The sequence below is a fragment of the Equus asinus genome, chromosome 15 (genome assembly GCF_041296235.1).
Source record: "Equus asinus isolate D_3611 breed Donkey chromosome 15, EquAss-T2T_v2, whole genome shotgun sequence".
NCBI lineage: Eukaryota > Metazoa > Chordata > Mammalia > Perissodactyla > Equidae > Equus > Equus asinus.
Window position 1 is genome coordinate 5,410,932 of NC_091804.1, and position 23,803 is coordinate 5,434,734.

The window sequence follows — 23,803 nt, forward strand, 5'->3', positions numbered from 1 at the left end:
GACAGGATAAAATAGGAGTAATAGGATAAATGCCACCCTGTTCTCAGCCTCACTGCTTTAGTCACTGCATTGGTGTCAGCTGCTGGGGTGTCGGGTTCTGACTGCTGCGTGCTGAGGTCTGTCTAGTCAATGAGGAGGAACATTTGTGATTTTAATATCCTTTGGTTAAGCATGCAGAATTGGGTGAGTTGAAAACAGGTCAAAATGCTGATTACAGGTGACTAATCAGAGTCTTCCTAGAATTCTGTTTATGTTGCATGTATGCATTAGAATAAAATTAGTGATCATGTTCCCAAGGTAAACTAGTGAGACTTTCTGGCAAGTGCCAATGTGAAATGTATGAAATTCTCTCACGGGAGAGCATAAAGGATTCATTTCTCTCTGACTCTCAACTCCACCCAAGTAAGTCCTTTCCAAAGTAAAAACTTCGTAATAATCATTCCCATAGGTTTTTCTTTAGCTACTTCTTTTACTCACTGAATGTTTTCAGGTGTTACAAAAGTGATGAAAACTACATCATACGTGGTTGGCCTATGATCTAGGAATTAGGAATTCTTTCGGAATTAGGTTCTTTTTCCCCTTTAAATAAACCTCAGCATCTTTTTATATTTTGAAAGGCAAGATTTAAGGAAAGTCATGTGTGTGGAACAAGACAAAGACAAGATGTGGGACTAAGTATGAAAACAGTCACTGGAAGAATGTACTATGAGATAGGAAGGCGGCTTCAGCATGCTGGGCAGGGATTAGTTCAGGTACGCATTTAAAAAATGCTTTACGTACACACGACACATTGAAGAGAAACAACACACCCTAAACGAGGCTTTCTCAATCCTGATCTAGTTTTGTAAATGACCAACAAACTTCCAAAAAACATTCAGAGAGTCAACGGTGCATTTTATTATACATCTTAGATTATACATTTCATATATGCTTTTAAAGCTTCAATTAACAGTTCAATACAAAATAAAAAACGGTTATGCAGCAGTGGTTCTCAGGCACAAAATTCAGGAGGAGACTGGAGCCAGGTTCTTCCCTAGCATATAGTGAGGATTATGAACCATGATATGGAATGTTTCCTGCTGACCTAGCTGCCTTTTTGATTGAACTTTTTTACACTGAACAGCTTTAGTAGGTATGATATTGCTAACTGGAAACAATCAGATTTAAAATACATTTATAACCTGCATTTTCTTGAAGTCTTTAAGACCTAAATGATTACTTTTCTCCTAATAGAGCTCCAAGATCATCCAATGAAAATAATATTGTCCATAAAATATCTGGAGCATCGGCCTAAGAACCACTGCCCATGGTTATTCAATGTCTTCGGGCCTCACAGGATGAGGTAATGGTATGATGGATTTCTTCTCAGTGTCCCTGGAAAGGGCTTTCCTCATGTCTGTTAGGAAACAAAGTTTAATGTAAGTACCAAATAGCAAAACATTTTATATCAAATTTAAAGTGTATATGTAAAGTTCCCATAAGAGGTTCTGTCCCCCACCCTCACTTTAACCAGATTCTAAGAAAAATGTCTTTAGTGAGACCCCTAATCACAAGTACACCAGATGCTAACCAAACCCCACCTGGGATTCAGCTCTTCATACAGTTCCTTTTGACAGAATCTTAGTAAAATGACAATTGACAGTAATTAACCACTGATTAATTAGTATAAGTTAACTAGTGGTAGATTCATAAAGGCAGGTTATAGGAGAGTTAAACATTATAGCTCAAATTAAATCCAAAAAATATGACTCTTAAATTTATTAAAATAATGGAAAATTCCAGTCTGGAGAATGAATGTCAGTGTTTCAGCGTCCTCTTGGGGATCTGCCACAGAAGGGGGCTCACCATAAGCATCCTCGTCAGGCTCCCCATTGCTGGCTGAATAGTACTCTATGACCGTCCTGTACACGCTGTAGCCCAGCTGTTTGTACATGTTGACTGCCACTTGGTTAGAGACTCTTACAAAGAGATCAACAAAAAATCCACCCTTCCTGTAATTAAAAAGAAAAAAAAGGAAAATGTTAGAATGTTGGAAATCCTAGAATACAAATGATACATATTTTTAAAAACAACACTTGTTTTTACTTTGCTTTGATGACTATTCATCGAATGGTTAAAAGAGGACCTTGCAGCTGATTACATCATAATCTTTTTATTGCTGAGGAGTTACGGCTATTCTTTTGCAGTACAGAAAGACAACTTTCTGTTTGCATGCTAATATTTCAAAACCTACAATACTTGTTTTCTTAAAAAATAAATAAATAAATAAAAGCATTTGTGGGGCTGGCCCGGTGGCATAGCAGTTAAGTTTGCATGCTCCGCTTCAGCAGCGGGGGGTTCATGGGTTCAGATGCTGGGGGTGGACCTACACACTGCTCATCAAAGCATGCTGTGGCAGCGATCCACACATAAAGTAGAGGAATACTGGCACAGATGTTAGCTCAGGGCCAATCTTCCTCACCAAAACAAAGAAGAAAAAGAAAAAAAGGCAGGCATTTTTTTTTCCCCCAATTCTGCTACCTGGCTTAAAAAAAATAGTTTTTTTTAATATCATAGTAATTGATATACTCATTTCACCAACTGGTCATGCAATATTTTCACCCATATGCACAAATTAAAGATTTTGAAGCGAGCACCAGTGTGGCTATGGCCCAGGTGTAGCTACAGGATATCTGTCACAGCCCTGAAGCCCTCAGGTCCCTCTGGTCAGTGACAGCCCCTCCCTTACCCAGAGGTTTCCACATTTCAACTCTTGTGATCATTAGCTCCTTGCTTTTTGCTGTAGATTTACAACCTCTTATAGTTTAGCTTCTCCTGTTTATGAACGTTACATACATGGAGTCATCCTGTATACAGCCTTTAGTGACCTGCCTCTTAGTACTGTGCCAGTCAGCCTTGGTGTCGCAGGAGCTTGTTCCCTTCACTTTGTTTAGCGCTCCACTGTATGGATGTGCTACAAGCTGTCCGCAGCCCTCCACATAAACATTTCTGGTTTTTACTGCTACAAACCACGCTGCTATAAATCTTTCCGTGTTTCATGGGACAATATCTAAGGTCTACAGCTAGGAGTGTCATCACTGGCTCACAGGGGTATGCACATCTTCAACTTTATTAGCTAACGCCTGTTGCCCAACCTGCTTGTTCCACCTTATTATACTCCCACAGTCTTGGGACTTGGTGCATCAGACATTTTTATTTTTGAAAATCTTATAGTCTAGTGGTATCTGAGGGTAATTTTAATGGCATTTCAGATTACTAACGAGGCTGAAAATATTTTTGCTGGCCATTTAGATTTCTCATTCTGTAGTCCTTATTGGTCTTTTACATGCTTTTTCTCCCCCGAGCTGTAAGTTCTCTACGTATTCTGGATATTCAACATTGTGTAAAGGAGGCTGCAAACCTTTTTTCCAAATCTGTGGCTTGTCTTGTCATTATTCTTCTGTATCTTTTGATGAAGAAAGTTACTTCACTTCAATGAAGTTGAATATATGAAGCTTTCCTTTACAGTTAGTACTTTTTATGGCTTGTTTACAAAGTTCTTTTCTACCCTGAGGTCACGGAGACACTTCCTATATTAGAAGGTCTTTTTAGTTTTGCTTTCACAACTAGGTTTTTAATAAATCTGGAATTGATGTATATGGTAGATAGTAATGTGGGAAAAAACTTCTCCCATATGGATGTCCAACTGTGCTACCACCTTTACCAAAGTGTATCCTTTCCCCACTGATCTGCAGTTGCCTCCTCTGAGATGTGTCAAATCCATGTATTCCTGGGTCTGCTTCTCAAATTCTGTTCCACTGGTCTAGACAACGACTCCAGCACTCACACACAGTTTTACTCGCTACAGCTTGGTATCTGGAGGGGCAAATCCACTCATTTTGTTGTTCAAGAATATCTTGTCTCTCTTGATTCCCCTGTAAGTTTCAGAATCAACTCAAGTCCCACCAAAAATACTTGAGATTTTTACTGCAATTACATTGGTTCTTTGGATCAATTACCGGTTTACTACATCAAGTCCTATATGCCACAGAGGTAGTTTTTCTCTCCACTTAGGTCATCTTTAACGTCTCTCAATAAAATTTTATAAACTTCAGAGGTCTTGCACAGCTTTCGTTAGATTTTTCGTAAGGCCTTAATGTATTCAGATTCCAATGCAAACAGCATCTTTTTCTAAATTTTACTCTTTGTATAGAAGTGCAGTTGAATTTTATACTGACTTTATATCCAACAACTTTAGCTTTTATCAAGTCTAAACATTTATTTTTAGATTCTTATGGGTTTTCTATTTGTGTACAACCTTAACTGTGCAAAATAGTAGTGTTGTTTCTTCTCAAACCTTGTATCTTTTATTTTTCTTGCTTTACTGTGCTGTCTAGGATTTCCAGTAGAGGGGCTGAAGTAGGCATCCTTGTCTTGTCCCAGATTTCAAAGGGAAGGTATTCAATGTATCCCTGCAAATATTTACTGCAGGTTTTTGTAGATATTTTTTCAGGTTAAGGAAGCTCTCCCCCTCCTACTTCCTAGTTTGCTAACAGTTTTTATCAAGAATGAACATTGGATCTTATCGAAGCATTTTCTGCATTTACTGAGGTAATAGTTTTCTCTTTTAAAGTCTATTAATGTGGTAGAATACATTTACAGATTTTCTAATGTTAAAACAAGCTTGCCCTGATATATCATGCTTTTTATGAATTGCTGAATCTATTTTGCTAAGATTTTTCTGGGATTTTTGCATCTACAATGAGAGATTTTCCATTCTCATATTTCTTGTCAGATTTAGTTATCAAGGTTATCCTAGCCTTAAAAAACAGGATGAATGTTCCCTCTTTGTTTGTGTGAAAGTGAGCTTATAGTCATTATTTCTTAAATAGTTGGTAAAATTGCCAGAGAAGCCACAGCTTTTCCTGTGGAAAGATTTTTGGCTACTGACTGAAATTCTTTAAGGCAAGGGTCAACTTGCAACCTATTTTTTTTACTGCTCTCAAGCTAAGAATGGTTTTTCACAATTTTAAAGGGTTTTTAAAATAAAAAGAATATGCAATAGAGACTTTAGGGAGCCCACAAAGCCTAAATATTTACTATCTGGCCCAGAAAGTTTGTTGACCTCTGTTCAATTTTTGTTTTATCAATTAGAAAGGAACATGTTCAAACCTCCCATTATGATGCTGATTTGTCTATTTCTTCTTGTAGTTCTTTCACTTGCTGCATTTTTACTTTGAACCTACGTCACTGGGTACATAAAATTTTTAATTATTACATCTTCCTGATGAATTAAATCTTATCAATATACAAATGTTTAATTATTACATCTTCCTGATGAATTAAATCTGATCAATATGCAATCAATATGCAATATGCAATCACTGCATATTGTTTTACTGTATTACTGTATTACTGATTACTGTAATTTACTCTGGTAATTATTGAACTATAATGTGACTACTGTTAAGTATACCAACTTTTGGTTAGAACTAACTTTTGGTTAGAACTAACTTTTGGTTAGAATTTACGTAACTTAAAAAATTTTTTTACTTTCAATCTTTCTGTACTTTAATATTTTCACTTATTTCCTATAAAGAGCATACAGTTCTGACAGTCTTTGTCCCTTTTTTTCAATTTTATTTTACTGTCATAAGAACACTTAACATGAGATCTTAATAAACTTTAAATGTATATTATTGTTGACTGTAGGTACAATGTTGTACAGCAGACCCTAGAGCTTATTCATCTTGCTTAACTGAAACTTTATGCCTGCTGATTACTAACTCCCCATCTTCCCCTCTCCCCAGCACCTGGCCACCACCATTCACTCTCTGAGTCTATGAATTTAACTATTTTAGATCTCTCATATAAGTGGAATCATGCAGTATTTGTCTTTCTGTGACGGACTTATTTCACTTAGCATAATGTCCTCAAGTCTTTGTCTTTTAACTAGTGTCATTACTCCATTAACATTTATTGTTGTAATTACTGATAATATTTGGATTCATAACTACCATCTTATTTCATGCTTATTTGTTTTGCCACTTTAGTTTCCTTTCTCTCTCTTCTCTTCTTTTAATGGATTTTTATCATTTCATTTTTTCCTCTACTTCTTTGTTTGAAAATTATATACTGTTTCTATTTTTAATGTATACATTTAAAAATACATGTATATATATGTATGTATGTATATAGGTACACACACACCCATACAAATAAAGATCACTTAAATCTTAGCAACTAGTCTAAAGTAATGAAGAAACTGGAAGGGAAGGGAGCTTAGTGGTTTTCTACTCCAAGAGATAGAAAATCTATCTTATAAATACGTTAAATCATATATGCAAGATCGTAGCTAATTAGAACTCATTTCCTAACTCCCCAACCACTATATAATAACGCCCAATACTTTTTTTCAACAAGATATGCCTTCACAAATATGTATAAACTATATATAATCTTGCTTTAAAAATTTCTCCCCTTCCTTACTTAGTCTAAGGAGAATTTTTTAAATTCTTAAAGACTAGAGTTGACTTCTTTTTCAGCTAACACTATTTCCTCCTTTTTCTGAATAAACTCAAGTTCCTCTTGCCCCTACCTTGTCTCAGATCATTTTCAGGCCATGGTTACTTGTTTAAAACTTATTTTTATTAAATCCACTAATGAAGTGGAAAGCCTCAAGAGCCCTTCCCAGCCGCTATTCCCTTTCCTACTTACTTCTAGGCATTTAGAGAAAAAACTGGCAGCTTGACAACTGGTTAAACTTATACACACATCTCTTATCTCTTCTAAAATGGGAGCTGGCAGGAGGAGTCTTCTCTCAACTACTATATTACCTTTATCTCACATAATGATATATACAACTCGTCTTTTTTTAAAAATGCCGTAATTCTGGCAGCTCCCAAACTATGCACCAAGGTGCCCCAAACTCAGAGGTGCTGTAGGATATTTCAAATGTCTGGGGAAAACACTGACAAACTTTACATTTCAGACACTGGCAAATTACTAGTTTGATGTAATGCAACAAATGCAACATTACATCATGCTACATTCCTTCTGATGACATAATATCTTTATGAAGCCAGGTTTTTGACAGTTTAGGTAATTTAAAAAACCCAGTACCACACGAAAATCAGTGTGAAACAGGAATGCAGGTAGTTGCTTCGAATATGTTTCCAAGGTTTGAGAAGCCATGCAATGCCCAACAGTGCACACATCTCATTAATAGGTAACCAGTTATTTAACAATGAAATAAAAATATTTTTTCTTTCAATTTGTTTATTTTTTTTCCAAATAGCTACTAGGTTGTTAGGCCATAAATATTTATCAAGCAGTTAGGACATAACTGCTAAAGATTAAACTGTTTTCTTTTGGCCTAGGGGCAATGTGAAAAAATTACTGAGATGCCAAGAGCAATGTCTACAGAGAATTTGGGGACATCTATAGTGGCAAGAACACTAAAGAAACCTTAAGGTCTTTGATTCCACCAATAACCCAGCTTATAAGCCTATGGCAGGTCACTCACTTTGAACCTCAAATTTCCTCAGTGGTAAAATAGGGACAATAATACCACTCTGAATATGTGACAATTGTTGTGAGGACTACTAGAGGCTGAAAATGAAATTCCTGTAAACTGTAAAGCATGATAGATATTCAGACTGAAGCAAAGAAAATCTTATAAATTTTCACCAAAAGAAAAATCAAATGGTCAGGGCTCATAAATTATTTGAAAAGCATGAATCTCACCTTTCTGAAATCTCCTCTAACAACTCCATAAGTTTAGCAGCCAAACCAAGGCGTCGAAATTCTGGGGCAACAGACAGAGCTGTGACATGCCCGTGCCATTCTTCCCTAGCCACTGAGCCTTCTGCTTTACCCATAACTGCCAACAAAAGATTGCATTCAATAATTAAACACATGGATTTACACATAAATGTAGACTTAGTTTGATACGTTTTTATTACAAAAAAACTAATAAAGTTTTAATTTTTAAGTACTACTTAAAGCCATCCAGCTAATGGTTATTAGTGCTTTTATTGGAATTTCACTTGTAAATGTTAAGCTAAATCTGTTGTATAATCAGAATTAGAAAGTTTTTAAAAAAGGAATGATATACTGAAACTAATTTTGAACACAGAACCAGAATATGTATTTTCAAAATATTTACATTTCATGAGGGTATGTGTTTATGTACACATAAATACACAATCTACAGCTCAAATTTTTGTTAGTAATGCTAATAATTCAATGAAGATGCTACAATCCTTGCATTATGGACCAAATAAATCATGCAGAAATTTAATGTAAATACAGAATGAAAGATCAAAGAAGACTGAGACTATGTCTATCTGGTTCACTGCTGTATCCCCTGGGCCTAGCACAATGCCTAAACCACAGAAGGCATCAGTGAGTTGTCAAATGGTCGAAAAGGAAATAAAATTGTAGGCATCATCATTATACTTCCAATTCTGTAATGTCTAAAACAATCAGGTGAAACCTATATTAAAATCTTAATTACGTATCCAAAATAGTACTAGCAGTATCATACTTACTATAACCCATTAACTCTCCGCCAGGTGCCTCTGCAACGATGAAATACTCTGGCCAGTGGGCGAGGTACTGTAAATAAAAAGGAATCCCATACTAGAGTCTTGTTAAGGTGTGTGAAAAGTAATGGACAGTAAAAAGTTCTTCATAAAAGGGATCTTTTGATGAAAGTTTCCTTTAAAAACTCTATTTTTACTTTATCCCCAGCTCTCTCTATCTGTGATTTCTATATCCTGTCATTATATAAAATACTTAGGTCAGCACTAATTTTTAACAAAATTGCCTGCACATACAACCTCAAACATGAATGGAGATGGCACCATCTAACACATGGTGGAGAACCAGGACTCAGATTTCTCGTATAGTCTGTTTCCCTCCTGATCACATTGACTCTCGATCTGGGCACAGCACGGCCATCACCTGAGAGTCTCAATGTTCACTGTGTCCCCTCAGAATATGAACATCATGTGCGTTCCATCCCTGGTGCCTGGCACACAGTAGATGCTCAAGACTTTCATTTTCCCATAAGTGTACTGGAAAATTAATGTCCAGTTCCTACTATAGCTTCAGCTATGAGACTTTGAAAATAACTTTAAAACTTAAGTAGCTCCAGAGGCAACTTAATTACCCAGTTTTTCCCCTCCACTGATTCAAATTCTCCATTTCTAGTAAAGCAAATAAAGGCTGACTTAAGAGTGAATGCCTGAATCATTTGCTCATTACTTAACTCTTTAACCCTGGGTGTCCTTACTGACATGAACTCGACTCATTCCTATATTTCTTCTTAGTACATGTAAGCCTGATGACGCAATTCTATGAGGGGACACTATCAATCATATACAAAAAAAAAAAATTCCTGGGGGCCGGCCCTGTAGCATAGTTCGGCACACTGCACTTCACCAGCCAGAGTTTGTGGGTTCAGATCCCAGGCACAGACCTCCACCACTCGTCAGCCATGCTGTGGCAGTAACCCACATATAAAGTGGAGGAAGACTGGCACAGATGTTAGCTCAGGGCTAATCTTCCTCAGCAAAAAACCCCATAAAATTCCTGTAAAACCTGTTCAGCTGTAAATTCTTTAAATTCTCCTCTGAAGGACAGCCATTTTTTGATTACTCTTCAAACATAACCCTTAACGTGGCAGGACAGCCAGTCTTCCTGCCATCCAGCCACTGACAATGTAACTGTGTCTCCTCTGGCTAATGGAGGAGCCCCAGACACCAGTTCACTGATCAATAAGACCTGGCAGGTTACTTTCAAATATAGCCTGACCTGGATTTGGGGACTTTTACCATAAATTTTAAGTGTAACTGGAAGCATACCATATAAACTGATTTGCATCCTAATATTTTCCCTGATTATACAGTGAAAATTTTTGTGTCATTCAAAATTCTTTAACTTTTAACATCAAGAGGCCTTTAATCAGTCATGATTTTTAAAATACAAATGAAAACTTCAGAGATTTTTTGCTTTTTCCACTCAACTTTGTTTCTGATATGTAGCCCTGTTTCCTGTACCTATAGTTAATTTTTACTGCTGTATACTATTCCATTGTGTAAATAGACAATTTAAATGTCCTGTCTCCTGACAATGGACATCTGGGTTATTTCCAGTTTCTAAAAAAACTTTTTAAAATCCTTCATGAATACAGCATAATTTATTAAACCATTTCCATATTATGTGTGAATGTTATTCCTAATTTTTTTATATTATAATTTTGCAATAAACATTCTTGTAATGACATAACTCAGGGGTTAACAGACATTTTCTGTAAAGGGCCAGATAGCAAATATTCTAGGCTTTGCGATGTTCTCTGTTGCAACTACTTAAACTGTGAAAGCCACGGACAAAGCCAAAGACAATATGAAAATTATTCAGCATGGCCATGTCCCAGTAACACTTTATTTACACAAAGGGGCAGTGGATCCAAGTTTGCCAACCCCTGACATAATTTCCTCTAGACATAATTGCCACTATGTATTATTTTCAGCTTCTAGGAAATGGAATTACTAAGCATTGTATTAACAAACTACCTTCCAGAAGGAATACAGCAGTTGATACTGTCACTAGCAATTCACGAAATGCTTCTCTCACCTCACCCTCATAAGCACTGAGTTTTATCATGTTTGTTTAACCCTTTATAATTTGATATTGTAAAACATGGCATCTCATTTTGGTTTTAATTCACAAGTCTTTTGATTAGTGAGACAACTCTTATGTTCATTAGCTTCCTATATGCCCTCTTTTATTAAATTATCAGTTAATATTACCCTCCTATTCACCTGCAATGGACATGGAACATAACCCAGAAATCCAACTTTGTGTTTTAAGCCACTGAGAACGTGGGGGGTTGCCTCTTAGCGCAAATAACCCAAAACACCCTAACTTCACACATCTCTGCCTATTGGGGGCATGATATTGTTAATTGTTACCCAAAATCCTTTCTTCCCTTTAGTAACAGGCCCCAGTTTAAAGCTAGGCACACTCCCAGACTCCATTATAGCTAGGTAAGTGTGGCACAGGACAGGTGCTGGTCAGTGAGATACAGAAGGGCTGCAGGGTACTTCCCAAAGGTACCCTGAAAGGGAAGGACACTCTCACCTTCCCCTCTGTTGATCCTCCTGCCGGGAACATGGACGTGATGCCATTTGCTCTGACAGCCATCTAGGACAGGAAGGCCAAGGCCACCCAGGGAATGGTAGAGTGGTTCAAGTGCAGAGCCTGTTCGCTGGTGACTTCATGGAACCACCACCTGCCCTGGACTCCTCATCATCTCCAAACTTCGTTCACATCAGACAGAAACAACCCATTTTGCTGAAGTCACTGCTTTTTGTTGTATGCAGCTATACTCACTACAGAGGGGCAAAGATGGCAGGGGAGGGGTATTGTGATAGCTTTATATGAGACCATTATATTAGCAGCTTGTTAGGCAGTTTTAAGACAATTTTTGTTCCCATTTTTTTTTAATTGCTTTCAATGTTGCTAATGATGTTTCCTGACCTACAAGTTTTAAAGTTTTTCAACACTTGTCTTTTTCCTTTTGTTTGTCCATTTGCCTTACTCTTAGTAAGACTTCATTTAACTTTTTTTTTTAATTTTATTTTTCTTTTTTCTCCCCAAAGCCCCCCGGTACATAGTTGTGTAAATACAGTTGTGGGTCCTTCTAGTTGTGGCATGTGGGACGCCACCTCAGCATGGCTTGATGAGCAGTGCCATGTCCACGCCTAGGATCCAAACCGGCAAAACCCTGGGCCGCTGAAGTGGAGCGTGCAAACTTAACCACTTGGCCATGGGGCTGGCCCCCTCATTTAACTTTTTTAAAAAAGGATACAGTTTCTGTAAGTGGATCCAAGTTACTGAAAGAAACAAGAGAAATAGCAACAGTAAGCAGTGTTTACAAAACCAGTTTAAATAAGCCCATTAAAACTAGTATGCATAAGGAAAAAATGTGCTACATCCACAACTTTAAAACCAACTTTAGGGCTAAGGAAGATGATTTAAACTACCTAACGGCCATACTGAGCCGTCACACCCACTATAAAGATATGTATACATTTTCATTTGACTGCTGCTGTTTTACAAATTACTTTATAGTTAGCAAATCTTATGGAACAAAATCTTCCATTCTCTAAATGGCAATCAATTGTTAATGGAGCTGGGGACCAACTAGGCATGTAAATCACACAGACAGAGGTAAAACTAGCCCACTGCAGCATCTGACAAGGGTCCTCCCTGCCTGTCTCTAGGCCTTCCCTAACAATTCCTCCTTTCTCCTTCATTCCACCGTCTATATGGGGACTCTCTCACCACAGTTTCTGCTCCCCACTCTTCTTCTACATTCCCACCTCCCCTTCCCCACTATCCCCAATATATACTTTCAATTCTGCAATCTCAGAAGAAGCCTACCAGATGTGGCTCTGGTGCTGCTGAGCGCCTGCCTCACCAGCGTCTGATCACAACACTCCTGAGTCAGCATTTATTTCTTAAAATGCACCTCTGCGTCCATCTACAAAGAAAGAGCTCTGCCCCTCACTTTCCTATTCAATTAATGGAACCACTATTTTGACAGGCTTAAAACCAGCTACAGTAGCCTCCCCTTATCTGCAGGGGATATGTTCCAAGATCCCCAGTGGATGCCTGAAACCACAGATAGCACCGAACCCTATATATACTATGTTTTTTCCTATATGTACATACCTATGATAAAGTTTAATTTACAAATTAGGCACAGTAAGAGATTAACAACAACAACTCTTTGGCATATCTGAATTGCCAGCCTCACTACCCTTGCACTTTGGAGCCATTATTAAGTAAAATGAGGGTTACTTGAACACAAGCACTGCAACACCATGACAGTCAATCTGTTAACTGAGACAGCTACTAAATGACTAACGGGCGGGTGGTGTATACAGCCTGGATATGCTGGACAAAGGGATGATTCACATGCGGGCCATGACGGAGCAGGACGGCATAAGATTCCATCATGCTACTCAGAATGGCACACAATTTCAAACTTATGAATTGTTTATTTCTGGAATTTTCCATTTAATATTTCCAGACCGCAGCTTACCATGGCTAACTGAAATGGCAGAAAGCAAAACTGTAACTAAGGGGGGACTACTACATCTTCAACTCTTCCTCTTGCATATCCAGTCAGATGCTTCTTTGGGACCCTTAACGCCTGACAGTCATATTACATTTCTCCAATCCAGCATTTCTCAAACTTTTTGGTTTCAGAACCCCTTTACACTCAAAAATTATTGAGCACCCCAAAGAACTGCTATTTATATGGATTATTTCTACTGATATCTAAAATTTTAGAACATTCATTCATTTAAAAATAAATCGATTACATGTCAATAACTTTTCTTTAATTGATATATAATTGACATATAACATTCTATTAGTTTCAGGTATACAACAGGATTTGACATGTATATATTGCAAAATGATCACCACTATAAGTCTAGTTCACATCCTTCACCACAGAGTTACAAAATTTTTTTTCTTGCGGTAAGAAATATTAACATCTACTCTCTTAGCAACTTTCAAATATGTAATACAACATTATTAACTATACTCACACATTGCTTAATGACGAAGAAATTCATCGTTGGACAATTTCATCATTGTGCTAACATAATAGAGTATACTTACACAAACCCAGATGGTATAGCCTACTGCATACCTGGACTATATGTTATAGCCTATTGCTCTTAGGCTGCAAACCTGTATAGCATGTTACTGAACAGAATACTGTAGGCAACTGTAACACAAGGGTAAGTATTTGTGTTATCTAAATATATAAAACGTAAAAATATGGTATAAAAAGATAAAAAATGGTACACTTGTAAAGGGCACTGACCATGAATGGAGCTTGCAGGACTGGAAGTTGCACTGGGTGAGTCGGCGAGTGAATGTGAAGGCCTAGGACGTTACTGTACACTGCTGCAGACTTGACAAACACTGTACACTTAGGATACACTAAATTTATAAAAAATATGTTTCTTCAACAATAAATTAACCTTAGTTTACTGTAACTTTTTACTTTATAAACATTTTAATTTTTTTAAACTGACTCTTTTGTAATAACACTTAGCTTAAAACACACATTGTACAGCTGTACAAAAATATTTTTCTTCTTTATATCCTTTTTTCTATAAGCTTTTTTCTACTTTTTATTTTTTACTTTACACTTTTTTATTAAAAATTAAGACCCAAATACACACATTAGCCTAGGCCTACATAGGGTCAGGATCATCAATATCACTGTCTTCCATCTCCACATCTTGTCCCACTGGAAGGTTTTCAGGGGCAAGAACACACGTTGAGCTGATCTCCTATGATAACAATGCCTTCTTCTGGAATTTCACCTGAAGGACCTGCCTGAGGCTCTTCTTGAAGTGTCACTTTTTTCAGAAATATGTCCACGGTGGTTTGCTTGGTTTGTTTCTTTTTTTCATGACAGATTTGCCTGTAAGCAGATAATGCACCATGAACATTCCTCTCTATTAATGAAAATCTTTCAGTGTTGGGGTCCATATTTTCAAACTTTTTAAGGAGTTTGTTGAGGTCTGCAAAAGCTTCTGTGAAACCCTTCACTGTGAATTTTCTTGGGGGTTCTTCTTTCTCTCCTGCAGTTTCCTTTTCTCTTGCCTCTTCTTCAGCTATGCGTTCCTGTTCCAGTTCTGACAACTTATTAGTCGATTCCTCAGGAACCACCTCTAGGAGCTCCTCAGTGTCATCCTCAGCCACATCCAGGTTAATTCTGTTTGTCATGTCAACCACAGCCTCGTTGATTTTTGCAAGCTCCTCATCCTTGGCAAATCTTCCAAGTCATGGACGAACCTCTTGAGTGTCTTCTTCCAGATGCCACTCATACACTCCTTGGTGACATTACCCCATCCCAAGCAAGGTTCTTGATGCAGTCAGAGATGTTGTAATCCTTCCAGAATTGCATCCGTGTCTTCTCAGTGTCTTGTCTTCCTCAGTTGCAGCAATAGCCTAAGGAAAGGTCCTCAGGGAGTAGGCCTTAAAAGCTCCTTGATGCACTGGTTGGATCAAAGAAGTGGTGTTCGGAGGGAGAAACAACCCTTTGATACTGGGATGAAGACCATCAATAAAAGGAGGATGTCCAGGAGCATTATTACCAATAAGCAAAATCTTGAAAGGTACGTTATTCTCCAAACAGTACTTCTTCATTTTGTTGGCATAGCAATTCAGGAGGGCATCTTGAAAGAGGAGCTGGGTCATCCATAACATCTTATTGCTCCTGTAGTACACTGGCTGTGTGTGCTTACTGATATTCTTGAAGGCCCTGGGGTTCTCACTGTGTCAGATCACAAAGGATTTCAAAGGATCTGTAGCCTGCAACATTGCCCCAAGTAAGACTGTTATCCTGTCCTTAGAAGCCTTGAAATCTGGCATTAACTTGGCCTCCTTATGGATGAAAGTCCTTTCAGGCATCCATTTCCAGAATAGGGAGCTTTCATCCATATTGAAATTTGCTCTGGCAAGTAATTTTCCTCCACAATCAGATTATCTAGAGTTTCTAAAAATTCTTCAGCTGCCTTCACACCGGCAACTAGCAGACTCACTACTCACTTTCACATTATGTAATGAATACGATTCTTCAATCATTTAAAAGACGCAGAGCTAGCAGGAAATTCAACATCGTAGTCAGATCCAGCCTTTTCTTTCAACATCACAAAGTTTTTGCTTTGGCTGTGATTGTCACGGTACCGAGAGGAACACACTTCTGTGTCTGATCTGCAATCCACATTATTAGAAGTTTCTCCATGTCTGATATAGGCCCTTCTCGAATTTTTGTTAATCTCACTACCTTCAAGGAAGCACATCCCAAAAGCTTCTGTCACTCTGTTCTTGTCCTTCAAGATCACAGCTATGGTGGAGTGGGACATCCCTGACTGGTGAGGAACAGCCATCACTGATTTCCCACCTTCATCATCCTTAATCACTTTTAATTTCATTTCTAGTCAATTACTTGATGGTCCTCATAGTGGCAACATTAGCAGTGGATTCTGTATGCTTAGGGGCCATGATGAACAAAACAATGAGATTAAATCAAGCACAAGAGAAAATGATGCAATCAAGAGATGCAGCAAACACAAGATGTATGAGGCTGCTACTGGCATTAAGAGAGGATACTGATTTACAGTACGATTCAGCTGATTTACAGTAAACTAATTTTTTTAAGTAGAAAGAGTACACTCTAAAATAATGACAAAAAGTTTAGTATAGTAAATACATATACCAATATGTATATAGTCTCTTATTACCATTATCAAGTATTATGGACTGTGCCTAATTGTATGTGCTATACTTTTATACAACAGGCAGCGCAATAGATCTGTTTACACAGCACCATCACAAACATGTAAGTAAAGCACTGCACTACGTTATCATGGTCATGATGTCACTAGGCAATAGGAATTTTTCAGCTCCATTATAATCTTATACAGTCCATCATTGACCAAAACATCATTATGCAGTGCATGATCAGTCACCATGCTGTACATCACATCCCTGTTACTTACTAATTTTATAACTAGAAGTTTGTACCTTTTGATCACCTTCACCCATTTCGCATGAATAACTTTTTTTTACCAAAAAAATCACTATTTTCTAAAACAAAAAAAACTTAATGACAAGAATGGCATTGTTTTAACAATTTCACAGATGTTTTTAATGTCTAGATTAATAGAAGACAGTTGGATTCTCATATCTGTGTCTGTTATGCTTGCTGTTACAGGATCACCTATCTGGAAAACTCCACCATGCCCTTGTGAGAGGAGGAGAGCAGAAAAGGCAAAAAACCATCTTAGTATTATCATGAAAATCTGACCTTGCAGAACCCCCAAAACAATCTTGAAGAGCCCCAGTCCACATCTGGAGAAGCACAGCTCTGATACAATGACTATTTTATATCCTCTCATCTCACGTCAACTCTCCAACAGGCCACCCCCCTTCTCCATCTCAGCTGCTTCCTATTTCACAAAGAAAAGACGACAGTAAGAAGAAAGCTTCACCAGGTCCCACCACAGAAACCCACCTACAAGCATCCGCACCCATACTCTACTGGCTCTTCTGTAACCAGGCCTGGAGTTCTGGTGAGCAGATCCCAACACCTCTCACCACCCAGGACCCTGCTTCTGCAATTCTCGCTCTCCTGCGAGAAATGTACAGATATGCTGTAGACTTAGCCATCAGCAGCTCTTGACATTAGTTCCCCACTCCCTCTGCTTCTGAGACCCCACCATCAGGTTTTCCTCCCACCTCAATGGGCCCTAGGTTTCCTTTACTCTAACAGTGGATGCCCAAGGGCACCATCCTGGAGCCTCTTTTTTTCTGTCTACACTCACTTCATCACTGATGTCACCTAGCTGATGTCTCCTGGTCATCACTGATGTCTCCTGGCTTTAGCACCATCTACACAGTGTTGACCCCCAAATTTCTATCTTTAGCCCAGACCTAAACTAGAGAACTCCATGCCCAGATGGTGCCTGACTTCTCCCCCTGGGTATTTCAGTACACTCGGCAGAGAAGCCCAAGTCTTGTGATGGCCTCTTCAGGATCTAGCCCTTTGACTCTGACCTCGTCTCCTCATACCATCGCTCCCTCTGTTCCAGCAACACTGGCCTCCTCCTCCTGTCTGAAAGGGATCTCTGCCTGGACGTTCCCCGACCCCAAAACCCACATGACCCACTCCCTCACCTCCCCTGGGTCTGTCTTCAGTGACACCTTCCCTGAATACCTACCTAAAGCTGAATTCTCACTCACTTCCTATTTCCCTTTCCTGTTTTCATTTTTTCTTTTGTGCTCAACACTAAGTTCTAAATGTTCTATTTTCTTGTTTTTCCCTCTAAAATGTAAATTCTATAAAGTTTTTTTTTCTGATTTGTTCACTGCTGTGTTTCCAAGAGTGGTACATAGTAGGCCTGCAGATATTTTCCCAAGGTAAATAAAATATTTGTTAAATTCACCGCAATATTTCTACATCCACTGCATTTTTTTAAGGAAGATTAGCCCTGAGCTAACTACTGCCAATCCTCCTCTTTTTGCTAAGACTGGCCCTGAGCTAATGTCCATGCCCATCTTCCCCTACTTTATACGTGGGATGCCTACCAGAGCATGGCTTTTGCCAAGCGGTGCCATGTCCACACCCGGGATCTGAACAGGCGAACCCTGGGCCGCCGAAGCGAAACGTGCGAACTCAACCGCTGCGCCACCGCGCTGGCCCCACCACCGCTTCTTTCAATTCCTACTGCAACACCCTAATCCTGTGATTCTCAGAGTTCCCTACTGAGGTGCCCTCATCAAAGTGAGAAATAGGAGAAAATGGGAAGAGGAGTTCCCTCACCAGCATATTCTGAAAAGGCCTTAACAAGCTAGATGACTCTCTGAAATCTAATGTTTTATTATAAATGTTCATGGTTATTTTCCTTCCACTCTATTCACTTTTACATAAAATATTATGGGTCCCTTCCTAGATCTTCAGTTAAACCTGATTCTCCAAGAGGCTTTGCTGTGGCTGTCCTTGAAGCTTCAAGGCACTCTGGCAGCTCCCTGGCCCGCACCTCCCAAAGCCAAGCCTTTGTCAAGGCATGGTCTCTGGGCCACTGCCAAGACCTCCCAAATGGCTCCCCTGCCTGGTGCACCTCCTCCACCCACCTCCCGCTCCACACGGCCCGTGGTGAAGAGCTCAGGCTCCAGAGCAGTGGTTCTCAAACAGATGAGGATTTCATTTCGTTCCCCAGGGTGGGAGACCACCCTCTAGGAGTCAGTGCTCCAGGGCCAACCCCTTGGACTGGATTCCTGGCTTCACCCACTCCCACCCCGCGGCTCTAGCACCGGGGCCATCCCACTCGAGCTCTCGGCACCCTAGTTCACTCCTATATACAATGCGAATAATGAGAGCATCCACCTCACAGAACCGCGTGGATTAAACGGGTTACCACAGTGCCAGCGCTGGGCACGGTGAGAGCCCCGTGCAGGTCGCCTCAGTCACGCCGCTTCGACTGGGAGGCCCCAGAGGGAATTCTTCCCACAGGATCAAGTCTAAACGCGTCAAAGGGGAGCAAACGTCCAGCGTCACCACTTTCTCTGACTGCTCCGTCACAGAAAGCTACTGCTCGTCTCCGGGGGTGCGGCCGCACCTCAAGCTGTCCCCCTCCACAGCTGCGTCCTTCTCCAGAACTTCCTTTCCTGTCACTGTCGACACTTCATCCATCCTTCACCGCTCCTCCCCTCTTTGAAATGTTTCTAGTCACCTCATCTCAAGTTCTTTCCCTCCTCCTGACACTCGAATCTGAACCACCCGGTCCTTTTTTTCACATACTGCCCCGCTGTCTCTAAAAGCGGGTGCGGGAGGGAGGAAGGAAACGGATGAAGCCAAAGTAGCAAAATGTTAACTGCAGAACCGAGCTGACGCGTCTGCGGCTGTTCACGGCAAAACTATGGCCAACTTCCTAAATGTTCAGAAATTTCCGTGATAAAAGGTTTTCTTAAAAAAAGGAGGGGGGTGGTACCTGCAAGTCACCCAACTTAAGTCGGGTTGAAAGAAACCACACGCGGTGGGCCTCCACCAGCACGTGCCCCCTGCCCCAACTACACAACACAGAAAAGCCGTCCGGGCTGGGCGCGCCCCGGGAGGAAGGGTCGCCCCGCGGGACGAGGCGCCGCGGGGGCCCCGAGCGCCACGCCGCTTCGCGCGCACAGCCAACCAGCACCACCCGCCCAAGCTCCCCAAAGGCCGAGCGACTAGCTCCTGACCTCGCAACCACGCCCGCGGCCCTAGCCTGGAGAGTCCACCACATAGAGGACACAGCCGAGTCCCGTGCTGTCCCGGGCCCGCAGGCCGCAGACCGGCCGCCCGCCGGGGGCTCGGGCCGCTCCCCAGCTCCTCGCGCCCGGCGCCCTGACAGGCGGCCGCGCTGCCCCGCGCCGACGAGCACGCGGGACTGCTGGACAAGCCTGAGCGCCTCGGCCAAGGTCAGCAGGGCCGTCCGCGCGTCCGCCCCGGCGCCGGCCTCAGACCATGAGCGCCCAGGGAGGCGCCCGTGACGGCCCGGCGGGCGTAGCTCGCGCGGGCCCGGCCTGGCTGCAGATCCGCGGCCCGAGCTCCGGCCCAGGGCGCGCCGCACTCACATGTTGTTGAAGCGGAACAGGTCATCGCACGTGAAGGCCCGGAGGGTGGTCATCGCGCCGCCGCGGCCGCCGCAGCCGCCGAAACCAGACTGCCGCGACCCAGTCTCCGCCCCGCCGGAAGTCGGCCGGAGCGCGGCTACCCCGGGGCCGGGCGGGGAACTGCTTCCGGGCCACGGGTTGCTCGGCAACCACGGCAGCGACGCAGCTCCCTCTGGCGGCGTGAGTCGGGAATTGCCAGACCACTCCTGTAGGGTCGCCAGGGTCTGAAAACCCCTGTGTTGGAGTGACAGAGAAAGTAGACTGTGGGATCACCTAGGAAGGGAACGAAAAGCTGCCTGGGATTAGGAAACCACAGCAGACAGCGGGGTTCAGGACCAGGTGGATGCCCCGTGGTAAATGAGGCAGGAAGTGGAGAGGAACGGGAGGGTTCCTGGCCCAGAGCGGCCTGGCCCAGTGCTGGCGGCTGCGTAGGTGATCTCAGATTTTCTCATATCACGTTTAAAAACTTAAAAAGAATGGCCGGCTGGTGACCGAGCAGTTAAGTTCGCGCGCTTCGCTTCGGTGGCGCGGGGTTTCGCCGGTTGGGATCCTGGGCGGGGACTTGGCATCGGTCGTCATGCCGCGCTGAGGCGGCCTCGCACATGCCACAACTGGAAGGACCCGCAACTAAAATATACAACTATGTACTGGGGGGATTTGGGGAGAAAAAGCAGAAAAAAAAAGAAGATTGGCAACAGTTGTTAGCCCAGGTGCCAATCTTCAAAAAAATTAAAATTAAAAAGAAAGGTGAAATTAATTTTAATAATATATTTTATTTTACTCAGTATACCCAAACTATTATCATTTAATATGTAATCAATAGAAAAAATAGTAATGTAATCTTTTACATTCTTTTTTTTTTTTTGTAGTACTAAGCCTTTGAAATTTTGTGTGTATTTTACATTTGCAGTGTATTTCAATCCAGGAGTTATATTGTCATCAGAAATACTTGTTCTGTATTTAGATTTTATAAAATGTGTACATAAAAATGTATAGTTAATGTGGCTGGCCCTGTGGCCTAGTGGTTGAGTTTGGCCCGCTCTGCCTCTGCCGCCCTGGTTCAGTTCCCAGCAGGAGACCTACACCACTCATGGTCAGCCACGCTGTGACCGTGACCCACACACAAATAGAGGAAGATGGGCACAGATGGTAGCTCAGGGACTATGTTCCTCGCCAAAAAGAAAAAAGAAGTATGGTTAAAATGCATACCCAAATGTTTCCAATCATGCCAAGTTTTCAAATAATTGAATAGAGCATCAGTTTTCAAATTTAAACTTAAATTAGTTAAAGTTAAATAAAGTTAAAATTCCATTCGTCAGTGGCACTGGGCCACATTTCCAGCACTCAGTAGCCCCATGGGTAGAGGCTGCCATATTGGACAGCCCAGATCCACAGGCTAAGAAATGAGCATGTCCTGCCTGCTCGTGGAGGTTCTTTCTTCTCGAACCCTTTCTAAGCAACTACGGAGGAGGTTTTGGGGGACATGTTGCAGAGGTCAAACCAAAGCAAAGAACTCCTCAAGAGGAAGTATAAATGCCAAGGCCCTCTTATATCTAACTGCCCTGGGGCCCAACTTTCTCCATAGGAATCTCCTCAGCAGCCCCCTGCCCAGACATGTGGCTCAGGCACAGAAAGAAGAGATGAAGCAGATGTTGAGGAAGTGAGTTGGCCCCATTAAAAGGATCTCCCGAGGTCCAAGATCAGCCAGACATGGTTTCTGAAACTGCAACAATACAGGCGTGTGAGTATAAACACACATGTAAACAGCCGTTGGGACTTAGAAAACTCACGTCCACAGGCACGGCAGGTGCACCAGGAGGCAGAATGTGACATGAGCTCAGTGACTGCCTGCCAGGTGTTTGAACAGGGAGAAATTCTAGAGACAGTTTCCCATCAGCAAAACCTAATGTGCCACATTAAATGAATGTTAAAGAATAACTTTTAGAAAAAGTAAAATTATGATTCTCATACAAATATAAAACGAACATTCATTAAAGACTTTTTTTTAAAAAGTGGCACCTGAGCTAACATCTGTTGCCAGTCTTCTTTTTTTTCTTCTTCTTCCCCCCAAAACCCCCAAGTACATAGTTGTATATTCTAGTTGTGAGTGCCTCTGGTTGTGCTATGTGAGACGCCGCCTCAGCATGGCCTGATGAGCGGTGCCATGTCTGCGCCCAGGATCCAAACTGGCGAAACCCTAGGCCACCAAAGCAGAGCGTGTGAACTTAACCACTCGGCCACCGGGCTGGCCCCTCGTTAAAGCTTTTAACTCTTTAATCAATGAAAGAACCAGTAAGATGCTACAGCTGGTTCAAAGGAGAATTTAAAATGAACAAGGCAATCAGGATGCTGAAATGTATTTATAAATAGGTGTAAAGCTTGTCAATATCCACAGTGCAGTAATGTATTGCATCTCCTGGACACACATGATGCATTTATGTTTCTATAGACAAGAATCATTTTGGGGCTGGCTCAGTGTCGCAGCGGTTAAGTTCGTATGTTCCTCTTTGGCAGCCCAGGCTTTGCCAGTTTGGATCCCAGGTGTAGACATGGCACCACTTGGCAAGCCATGATGTGGCAGGCCTCCCACGTATAAAGTAGAGGAAGATGGGCATCGATGTTAACTCAGGGCCAGTCTTCCTCAGCTAAAAAGAGGAGGATTGGCAGCAGATGTTAGCTCAGGGCTAATCTCCATCAAAAAAAATCATTTTCATTACTATCATTTTTCTCCAGCTTCCAGATTGATAAAAATAGGTCGAAGACAATAAAAGGCAGAGTTAACTTGGAAGGGTGTACCTGACAGGACACCCAGACATCTTTTTTTCTGCTCATTTCAAAATGACCATTTTTTTTCTGACATGAATTGATATATTGATTTGAATTTTGTTGGTTGCGAAGTTTAGATGGTTTTTATAATTTTTTATTCTGATTTATTAGCACCATAAATATAGGAAATTTATGACTACTTTATGTTTGTACCAATTTAAGTAACTGTATAATAAAAGCAATTTTGATTTTTCAAAACCACTGTGGATTTCACACAAAGGCAGCACTCGACGCCTGCGGGCACTGGGCGCTACGGGCCACCGGTTCGCAACTGCTGATAGAAACGATGATTCCGATGATTCAGTCACAGCCAGAACTCTGCAGTAGCTGCATGGTGATGGCAAAATGTGCCGGCTCATGGGGAACATGCAGGAAATTACAGAGAACATCCTGGAAACACAGGCTGCGTCTCCTTTCTCTCCCTGTTTGTCTATTTTTAAACTGTCATCAGTTTCCATTGCTGAGCACCTCCAGTGAATTAGCATCCAGAAGGGTGTCTGGCAGGGGCTCAGGAAACAGGTGGAATGGCTGAATGAAAGGTGACCTACAAATTATGCCGAAAATCCTGTCATCCTCAGCAGTTTACAAACAGGATATTCATGTTATCAAATAAGTTATTTCACTGTGCCTCAGTTTCTGTGCCTATAAAAGATGCATAAATAATAGTATCTACCCCTTTGGGTGGTTCTGAGGATTAAATGAGCCACTATTTGTAAGCACTTAGGACAGTGCTCACCGTATAAGT

General features: G+C 41.2%; 1 protein-coding gene across 4 annotated transcripts; it reads right to left on the minus strand.

Annotated features, from left to right (window-relative positions):
• Positions 1-873: 873 nt before the first annotated feature.
• NAA20 (N-alpha-acetyltransferase 20, NatB catalytic subunit) lies at positions 874-20,346 on the minus strand. Of its 4 annotated transcripts, none has more exons than XM_014855806.3 (7): positions 20,194-20,331; positions 11,858-11,882; positions 11,128-11,306; positions 8,532-8,598; positions 7,726-7,861; positions 1,846-1,991; positions 874-1,396 (listed from the first exon to the last, which is right to left on the minus strand). In XM_014855806.3, exons 3-7 carry the CDS (start codon positions 11,188-11,190, stop codon positions 1,311-1,313), a joined length of 498 nt encoding a protein of 165 aa, XP_014711292.1. In that variant the 5' UTR covers positions 11,191-11,306; positions 11,858-11,882; positions 20,194-20,331; the 3' UTR covers positions 874-1,310. The 4 variants fall into 4 exon arrangements, with proteins under 4 accessions (XP_014711292.1, XP_070341610.1, XP_014711276.1 ...); XM_070485509.1 differs by lacking the exon at positions 11,128-11,306 and adding an exon at positions 16,892-17,033 and having other exon boundaries at positions 8,532-8,622; positions 20,194-20,316; XM_014855790.3 differs by lacking the exon at positions 11,128-11,306 and having other exon boundaries at positions 8,532-8,622; positions 20,194-20,346.
• Positions 20,347-23,803: the final 3,457 nt, after the last annotated feature.

Coding starts and splice junctions, on each gene's coding strand:
- NAA20 (XM_014855790.3), bottom strand. CDS start 20,246: ATGACCACCCTCCGGGCCTTCACGTGCGATGACCTGTTCCGCTTCAAC. Junction 11,883..20,193: donor CTGTTCCGCTTCAACAACAT/GTGAGTGCGGCG, acceptor TGTTTCTTTCAG/TAACTTGGATCCACTTACAG. Junction 7,862..8,531: donor CGGAGAGTTAATGGGTTATA/GTAAGTATGATA, acceptor TTTTGTTGGCAG/TTATGGGTAAAGCAGAAGGC.